Source organism: Tenebrio molitor, chromosome 6, assembly GCF_963966145.1.
Source record: "Tenebrio molitor chromosome 6, icTenMoli1.1, whole genome shotgun sequence".
In the NCBI taxonomy this organism is placed as follows: domain Eukaryota; kingdom Metazoa; phylum Arthropoda; class Insecta; order Coleoptera; family Tenebrionidae; genus Tenebrio; species Tenebrio molitor.
The window spans coordinates 10,720,410-10,729,939 of record NC_091051.1 but is presented as its reverse complement, the minus strand read 5'-3'; the positions used below and the strand labels follow the sequence as shown (position 1 = coordinate 10,729,939).

General features: G+C 37.4%; 2 protein-coding genes across 6 annotated transcripts; both read left to right on the top strand.

Annotated features, from left to right (window-relative positions):
• The first annotated feature begins 456 nt into the window (after nucleotides 1-456).
• Nucleotides 457-7,003, top strand: LOC138133478 (ankyrin repeat and BTB/POZ domain-containing protein 2). Of its 5 annotated transcripts, XR_011160377.1 has the most exons (13): nucleotides 458-901; nucleotides 955-1,129; nucleotides 2,702-3,161; nucleotides 3,212-3,415; nucleotides 3,462-3,688; nucleotides 3,801-4,205; nucleotides 4,270-5,107; nucleotides 5,161-5,376; nucleotides 5,427-5,670; nucleotides 5,720-6,036; nucleotides 6,089-6,235; nucleotides 6,282-6,388; nucleotides 6,440-6,457. XR_011160377.1 is itself a non-coding variant. In XM_069051417.1 (12 exons), the coding sequence occupies exons 1-12, from the start codon at nucleotides 877-879 to the stop codon at nucleotides 6,285-6,287; spliced, it is 3,264 nt and encodes a 1,087-aa protein (XP_068907518.1). In that variant the 5' UTR covers nucleotides 458-876; the 3' UTR covers nucleotides 6,288-6,407. The 5 variants fall into 5 exon arrangements, 4 of the variants coding, with proteins under 4 accessions (XP_068907516.1, XP_068907514.1, XP_068907518.1 ...); XM_069051417.1 differs by lacking the exon at nucleotides 6,440-6,457 and having other exon boundaries at nucleotides 6,282-6,407; XM_069051416.1 differs by having other exon boundaries at nucleotides 460-901; nucleotides 6,089-6,388; nucleotides 6,440-7,003.
• A 720-nt stretch (nucleotides 7,004-7,723) lies between these two features.
• On the top strand, nucleotides 7,724-9,173 carry LOC138133493 (deoxycytidylate deaminase-like). The gene is made up of 4 exons (XM_069051441.1): nucleotides 7,724-8,202; nucleotides 8,256-8,452; nucleotides 8,503-8,695; nucleotides 8,748-9,173. The coding sequence occupies exons 1-4, from the start codon at nucleotides 8,069-8,071 to the stop codon at nucleotides 8,812-8,814; spliced, it is 591 nt and encodes a 196-aa protein (XP_068907542.1). The 5' UTR covers nucleotides 7,724-8,068; the 3' UTR covers nucleotides 8,815-9,173.
• Nucleotides 9,174-9,530: the final 357 nt, after the last annotated feature.

The following is a 9,530-nucleotide window of genomic DNA, read 5'->3' as shown; positions in this document are numbered from 1 at the left end:
ACAACACAAAAATGAGGGTCATATTATTGTAATAATTAAAAGACGAAAGGGAAAAACGTTTACCTAATTGTGTTACACTCAATATATGTATTTTCAAAATTACGTTTTATAAACTACATATTTAAACTTTAATAATTTAAAATTCACAGCATTTATTTTGTAGACCTTAATGTACGAAGAAATTACATTTATTATTTTTTAAATGGGTTCCGTTTATGAAACCTAGTAAGTTTATGATTTGTTTAAAATTCAGCGAGAACAGTTATTATAGATAGATTTTTTTTATAGATGAACGTAAATAATGTATTAATTTTGAAGCAAAATAATCATACTCTGTCACATAACAACCCGAAATTTTCCACCATGTGACATGTCTTTATTATATTCTCGCTGCTAAAATTTATTTGTGAGAAGTGACTTTCTTAGTTTTTGTTGTGGTTAATTAATTTTACATTACAAGATATCTAGTTTTTCGGTAGCAGGCCAAAATGTGTGCGAAAAATTTTCCAAGTGGAAAAATCTAAATAAAATTTGAATCAGTTGATTTCACTCAAATCACCTCACGTTCCCATTGTTGAAAACCAGTTCTTGCGACCATAGGCGCACAATAAATTCCGACCGAAGAAGAGGTCGTCTGGCCTCACGCACGGCCACTTTTCGACCGTTTCTTTGGGCCATCCCGACCGCGGCGCTGCTGGTCAAGGTAATGTTTACAAGTGCGATCAGTCACAAGTGTTAAGCTCATGCATTTGCCCGAAGAACCAGCAATATTGAATGGAAAACATCTCGGAAGTTGTCGAAAATTACAATTCTATCCGCAACATGACTGTTTCTTAAGGTGAATGCCCAAAATCGTGCGAATTTAATCGAAATACTATGATGGAATGTGATGGAGCAACAGGTGAGCCTCGGATGCTGCTGGAGGGAATTAATGAGTTTATTGGTATGTCGTAGAGAACGACATGGCCCACCAAAAGGGACCTGCCGGATGGGAATTAGCTCATTTGAACGGGGTCGGCAAGGACCCTCCGGACCAGTCGTGGACAGGGGTGGACCATCTTTCTGGGCCCCTCAGTCCGTTATGCATAACTGATGCCAATCACGAGATCCTCAGGCCAAAACCCAGACGGTACGTGCTCAATCACTCCAAAAAAAAAATTCTTTTTTACCAAGTCATTTTCCTGCAAAACATTCACTTTCCTAAATTCATTATTTTCTAATCTAAATTTCTTTGACTCTAATCCAAGTTCACACAATAATTAATTGAATTAATTCAGCTAATCATTGTTTCCTTCGCATTTAAAACGAAATGTGAGAATACAAAATAGCAGACATTATTCGTAGAAAGTAGAACTACTTTTCATCCAGGAAAGTATGGGAAGATACATTTATTTTATCTTTGAACAAGCCAAGGTTGTGTTTACGCATGCCACTCTATTGTTCTTCGCTGCCGCAATTATTTTTTTTTTTAATTTCTTTAAATTTACGACCAACGTACTGAAACCTTTCAGTATAAATACATTTCTTTCATTTTTCCAATTTTAGAATTCTTAACAAAATTGCCATAATAATATTTATTAAAGCTACATATTTAAGATAAGAAATAATTTATCTTGCGCGGGACGTTTTAATTTTTTGTAAAAATCAAAAACAGGAACTATTTTATTTTAAATTTTGTCGATCTATTTTAGAACACCCGTATTTATTTCTTCCAACAGTCGTTGTCTTAGCTTGAAAAATACACACTTTCACATTATTATCAGATTATCTGCAGTGATCTAAGTTTTAAAAAATATTCTCATGTGTTACTTTAAATTTAATTTTCAAATTTACCTACCACTTGTTCATTTTTAAAAACCGTTTGCCATAATTGATTATGAAATGTCGCAGATTTTTTACATTTAGCTTTGCTAATTACTCGAGTGGCAGTGAAATGAATCGAAAAACTATCACTGAATGATTAAAAGAAAAAACAATGGTCTTATGGGAAGTGGTCCATGCGTTTTCATTTTGTTAACTCGCGCTCCTTCATTCTGTTCATTACCTTTGTGGTGTCTGGTTAATAATATTGTTCGTGTTCTAACTATGGGTTGCGATGAATTTTGTAAATGTTTGTTGTGTTTGGAGTTAAAAGGGTGTGAAACAAATTTAAAGAGTGACAATTCTGATAATTTTATTTTAACTAAATCGGAAGCAATAAATAATGATTGTTTCGAGCCGACGAAGTATACATTTTTTGGGATGGAACCTAATACTTGGTTTAATAATAATGAAGGAGAAGACGAAAATCAAAACAAAGTGGCGGAGGTGTCGTGTGCGCAAAACGGTGAACCTACTGAAAACAAACATAAATCGGTTATTTATGTTAATGACGACTTACAACACGATGCTACAAGTGTTGAAGATAGCTCTCGAATAACAATCAAGGAGAAAATTGATGAGTTAATGACGTTGGATTCTATCGAGAACAGTCACGTTATTAATGTTATTTTCAAAAATACGTTTTCGTGGGCGAGTCAGATTATTGACGATGTTCGCACCTGCAACGAGTACTATTCAGACAGTTCTGACGATTTTCCGTTAGGAATGGAAGCAGATCTGCTGAAATATTATTTGGAACAGAAGAGGTAAAAGTGTGACAAAATAATTTCTCGCCGAGTTCCATCTGGATCAAACATTATTTGTATTTTCTGTTTTGCAGATTGTCAAATAATTCCAAAAGTGAACATTCCTACCACCACGTTGAGAAAGTTGACACCAACTCTTCTAAGGAGTTTCCTCGAGTGAATACTCCTGCAAAATTGACTCAACAATCCCAAACAAACATTGATGGTCAGTTGAACGAAGGAATGGTGTCTCCCAAACGCAAAGTCGAACATTTTCAACATCTGTATATTGCAAATAATGTGAAAACGTCGACTTTCAGCGAACAGACCGACAAAAACAACATAATAAGTAACAAGAACAATTTAAATAATTGTCATGAGTACAGCAAAAATAACTGTTCACACCCGTCTACGATCAACATGGTCCCCGAAAGAGACACAGATCCTAACAAAACTCCGCCGGGAAACACAGTGGGGAGTTTAAAGTTGTCCCCTCAAGGAACGTCAACTTCCAGACAACACCACCACGTCACCATTCAAGAACTGCGACTTCAAGTAAACAAAAAACAAATAATTTTGAATTGTTATTGTAATATTCTTTACAGCAAAGGACACAAAACTGCAACAGTTCCTCGGATGAAAATCGTTCGTCAGGTCACGCGAGCATGTCAGATAATGGGAACAGTTCCCCTCGAGGAAACTACAGTTCTGGACCTGACCGTCTGACTGCGGGAGTCATGCAAAAGTCTGTAAAAAATCGCGCAACGGCTCAACACAGTCGTTCTCGACACAGGGCGACACCTGCTAGGGTTAGTAAACTTCTGGTTGTCTCCAATCGTCTAAAATATTGAACAGTTGCATGTACCCTGGACCGGAAGCGGCGGCTTGGAGGACATCAAATTGGCGCTTCAGCAACTAACAATGAGGTCACATACGTCTTCGAGTACTTATTCTAGTATCAGCGCTGGTTCTGAAAGCTCGGAACCTGCGGTGCGGCGCTTGATGCGACATTCTTCCCTCGAGACCATCAATACTAACATTACTAGCGCTGACGAGTTTGTCTGGGTTGATTCGCACAATCGGTAATAAATCATTCATGATCACTTGGAGGGTGGCCAAGTTAACATGAATTTGCTTGCTTGGTTCCTTTGGAGTAATAGGACCGGGTGACATTTTTAATGCCGCTTCTTTTAGATTGGTTGAACTGCAGCATTTGCCGTGGACAAACCACTGCATTTTGCGAGTTTTGCAAACTGGTCGTTTCCGAGACCACGTTTCGAGAGTGAGCGTGGAAACAATTCCTAGACTGTCGTACTTGCTGCAGAGAGCCTTGGTCAGAATAGGACGCGAAATACAGCGACTGTCGTCAACTTTGGGGATTTGCACAAAGCACGACATCACCGTTTCTTTTCGAATCGTTCTTTGTCCACCTTTGGCGGATTCGTGCATAAAAGCGTCTCTCAGAGCAGCCGCGATGTTAGCGATGTCTGGGGATTGCGCTTTGAAACAAAGCAAGTCGTTAAGAGCCGGCTTACAGTTTCACATCGGCCGTTTCCACCGCTGGATGACTGACATAAAACTGGCTAGATTCGTACACGAGTAAGCACCCATCAAAAAACTTCACCACTTTCTCTTAATTTAATTGTCACCAAACCATTTGTAGATACGCCGCGGTGTATCTGTGCGCCGGTCTTGAGAATCTTCTCGAGGAAATTCTTTTACAATGTTTGCCGAGCGATTCAGAAGTTACTCTAACTGCGACTCTGCTGGAACACGCCATCGCAAACAACGGGGACTTGTGGGGTTTGTTGCAACCGTATGCTCACTTGAACGCTGGAAGAATAGCTTCAGGGGCTCTGGCACTACCGAGATGGGCGTCTGTGTCGAGCATCGGCTCTGGACGAGATTCCAGGCGCAGTCCAACATCTCCAGAACCGTCTCTGATGACCACTTGCGTCGGGTCCTTGAAAGAACTGCAAGATTTGATAAGCCGGATGCAACCGCGTGTGCCATTATGTCCCAAGGCTATGAGAACACTCTTTTATTTCATGCGCTGCTCTCAACTAGAGCATGTTGAGCAAGGGGCTAATGCAGTGCAAGAACTGTGCTACGAAAGGGCTTACGTCGTACTTCCTCCACTTGTTGAGTGGTTGAGAGTAGCAACGGCTCACAGCGAACACAGATTTGCTCCGCTCATCGACAAAGATGATATAATGCAAGCTGCGCGTCTTCTTCTCCCAGGAGTAGACTGTCCGGTAAGAAATCTTGGCGAGGAAATGCTCAGAATTCGGAAGAACACCGGCAACGAGGAGGACCACATCGAAGCGTCAAGACAAATTCAAGTTGAACTAGCGTTCAGATTGTTGTTAACAGGCAGACCTGAGCTGATCCAGCACGCCATTTCTTTGCTTCCGGTGTCGACAAGACTGGACACTTTGAACTTGCAAGGACACACGGCTCTAATGTTAGCCGCCATCAACGACGACGACATTGCTTTGACTGTACTTTCACCACAATTAAGCCATCACCAATTGTTCTATTTTTATTTTTTAAGGCTTTGCTAGATGCTGGCGCGTCGGTCGATGTAGAAACTCCAATCTCCGGGAGTGCTTTTACTGCAGTCAATGGAGAGACTCAACACTGGACAGCGTTAACGTACGCCGCTGCTAAAGGTCATGCCCGTTGCGCCAGAATTTTACTAGAAAGGGGTGCAAATGTGGAAGGAGGGGCTCGATTAAGTGAAGATAAATGTACACTAACACCTTTGCAGGTACTCTTACGTTATTCTCTTCACCAATAAACTCAAAACGTGCAATTTAGGTTGCTTGCGGAAACGGTAATACAGAAGTTGTCTCACTACTGTTGGCTCACGGAGCTCACCCCTTCTTCTCTACACAAATCAAAGACTTGCTTTGTTACTCAGCTTCGGCACAGAGAGGATGTTACAGTGCAATATCTGTAGCTGCTGCTCACGGCCAAAGAGCCATCTTGCAGAAGCTACTGGCGCAACCTTTGATACCGGTGAATAAAGAAGTACTTTCTTTGGAGGAAATACTTGCGGAAGGTAAGTAGGTATCTTCGGTGGTAATTGCAAGTTACGAGTGCATTTTTAGGAGCAACTCCGAATTGCTCTTCGTCGTCTAACACCACGCCACACTTTACCAAATCCCAAGTGAAGTCGTTGCAAGAAGCTATGTATCACAGCGCGGAAAACAATCATTTAGACATTACCGTGGAAATAAGGACTCTAGGAGTACCTTGGACTTTGCACTGTTGGATGCACTCTCTTGGAGCGGCTCACGAGGCCAGACTGGACTGCGTGATTGACCAGCTCTTGCAAGATTTTTTACAAGTTTGTCCGGATGATTACAGTTCACAATTTGTGCAAGAGTGTTTGCCGCTTTTGTTCAACATCTTCAGATACAGCAAGGTACAAGTTCTGGTTGAGAAACAAAGCAATCACTGACAGGGAATCATTGCAGAAGGAAGGTACAACTCTACTGTTAGCTGATATCTTTTCGACGTGTTTTGGTTGGGAACCCATCAAGCCAATTAAAAACTGCGTCTCGTCTTCTACTTCGAGTTCTAGAATCGACCCGAAATACGTAAATAATCCAGAATTAAGCGACGTAACGTTCAGAGTAGAAGGTCGCTTATTTTACGCCCACAAAATAGTTTTAGTGACTGCAAGTTCAAGACTGAGATCCATGTTGAGTTCAAAGTTGTGTGAAGGTGGCTTGCCCACTGTCCAAATCAATGACATAAGATACGATATTTTTCAAGTACGTGTTACGGAACGTTCTGGGACAGATAATCCGATTATGCTTTTTCAGATTGTTATGCAGTTTCTCTATCAGGGCGGATGTCAGGCTCTGGAACCTGCGCAAGATGACATTTTAGAGTTGATGGCGGCTGCAAATTTTTTCCAACTGGATGGTTTGTTGCGGTATTGTGAGAATCGTTGCGCTTCTATGTTAGCTTTAGATAATGTGGTCTCCATGTATATACACGCAAAAGTATATAATGCTGTTCAATTACTAGAATATTGTCAAGGCTTTTTATTGCAAAATATGGTTGCTCTGCTTACTTATGATGATTCAGTTAAAAGACTCCTCTTTGCCAAGAAGCTGCCCAATCACGATGTTCTAGCAGGACTACTGAACACTCTCCAAAACAGGATTAAAACGAGGAAAACGCAAAATAACTTCAAGATTAATCAAAACTTTCAAAATGTAAATAAGTAATATTTTTGTTATTGTTCAGACTTGTTCTTGATTTTAATTAAGATTATTTATATATATTTATTAGTGTTGCCTTGTTATATCCTAGTGATTTTATGTATATCTTAAATCCATAAAAAATATATTTTTTTATTTCTTTAAATAAAGATGATTGAATGTAACACATTAAAAGGACATGCACTCAAACAACACAAAGCATGATAAGACAAAAATGAGATTATATTATTAATAAATAATCATACATTATCCTTATTGATAATGTAACATGAGTAGGTATAAAATTTGGGTCAACTCAGTCTCCTGTAAAATTAAAAATTGAATAAAAACAATACTCAAAGAAATACTACTATTATGGTGTTCTGTTTTCTTTGTCACATGTAGCTGGACGGCTGGGTGAGTCAATACCAAAAGGACTGTATAACTTTGTAGGTGTTCGACCCAAGAGCTGCTTAGAAAAAGTGTGAGGAGTGGCACAATTTGGAGTCATGGGTCCTTCCTCGAGTATTTGTCTTCTTTTTGTCGACACGCGGAACTTCTGGAATTAAATGTGTTAAAACACCCATTAAAATCTACAACATATCCACCTGTGTAATTGTCCCGAATGTTGTCCTCATACTGTTTAAGGTTTTGGTAAATCTTTCAGCTCCGTTTCTGAGTACCCTCCGTGTGTTATCATTGAACGATAGCACTGATAAAATACTTCTATCAGCGCTTTTGGTTTCGCTATTGTCGCAGTTTTCGAAATTGTTCTGTAGTCTTTTGCGACAAGCGTGACCGACTGGTCTATTTACACGATTTAACTTTAATTGTTCGCTAGGTGCCATTTATAATACAAAATTATTAAAATCAAGTCGAATTAAATGTCTGGTAGAGCATACAAAGTGTTACCGTTATGATTTAAATTTGACGTTTTTTAAAGTTGAAAATTCCAAACAAAAGGGTTGCCATCCTAAAACCAAAGTCTCAAAATTCCCTAGTTTTATGAAATTATTAGAGTTGTTTAGCACAGTATTATTATTATTTTAGCAAGTCGCATGTAATGGAAAAAATATCATTATAGTGGTATACAATTTCTTTTCTTTATTTATCATTTCTCCACCCCTTAGGGCTTAGGGAGGAAGTTAGGGAATTTGATGTCAATGTAAAGAATAAATAACCACAAAAGAACGTTAAGTTGTCAAATATTTGAAAGGGTTATAAATAAATAAACGAGGAGTTTTTATGTCCAGGGGTATAAGCAATCAAGCTATTTATAATTATAACATGGTGACTTATGAAGATGATAACAAATCAGTTTGTTTAAATCTAGACCCTGACCTAACAAAAATGAGTGATTTCATTTTGACTTCTTTAAGGTAACTTACCCATTATACAAATAAATATTCACTAATCACATTATGTGTTTTAGTGAAAAAGTACAAAAACGCGTTGATTATATAGAATGGGACGAGTATTTTATGGCGATGACATTTTTAGAGCTTCAAAGAAATTCACATAAACATAAGAATGATGCAGCAATTATATTAAATAAACGCAAAATTATTATAAGCATGGCTACCTCTAACATTTTAGAAGAAACAAATATGAAGACTGAGACTACCCCTGGTTTTACAGTTACTTTGGTGTATTATTTTCTCTTACTTGTGAAATTTTAGCTGCTCATGCAGAATATAAATCTCTACAAAAAGTTGGACAAGGTAGTGCTGTGATGTACACAACAACATTTCCTTGTGAAAAATGTGCAGAAGCTATATCTGAAGCTGGCATTACAGAAATAATATATTATTATGATAAGTCTGATAGTGTTAAAGCTAAAAATATATTCAAGGAAAATAGGATAACATACAGGTATTATATAAGTAACATTAAATTTTAAATCATTATCATTTTTTATTTGCAGGCAATTTACTTCGAAGAAAAAACAAGTTAAAATTGATTTTAAGCAGTTCTGTGATAGTTTATCTTAACGACTTATATGTTAATTAAAAAAAATAATTAATTGTAAAAGAAAATTTAAAAAATGATTGTTTATTTTATGTAAAACAAATGTAGTGACAAGAAATTGTAATTTTTATGTGACAGTCTAAATTTTTAAATGTGTACATTTGCAAGTTCAAATCGTGTCTGCTAAATTTTATCAAATTAATATTTATTGACTGACTTAAAGTAGACATGTTGATCTGTGATGTAAGAATAAATGGCAATGATACAATAATTTATTATACATAATCACAAAATTAACTTATTTTCAATTTTAAATAAAGAGAATGCAAAGTAAGAAATGTAATATAATTATAATAATAAACGCAATCTCTTTTTAAAAATTCTGTATTAGAGAACACATTGGTAGTTGAAATTCAAAAAGGTATATTATTATACTCATGTCATATCGTGAGAAAGTTCCTTAACATTGACACAGAACAAAGTCAAAATATGAAGGCGAGACGCCGGTAATTATGTTGATTAGCACTGCACTATTACTTGATAGTAATATCCGTAATAGTGTATGTACTCCTTCAAAATTTCCGTGCCGCCGGGTGGTGGAGGGAAAGAACGCAACATTGATGGAAATAACAAACTTTTTACGTTTCATTTAGGAGTATGTATATTTTTCATTTTTAAATGAGTTTTTTTATGAACCATGTGTTTATTGTGTTGTCTAGTTTAAGGAGTCTCAATTTGA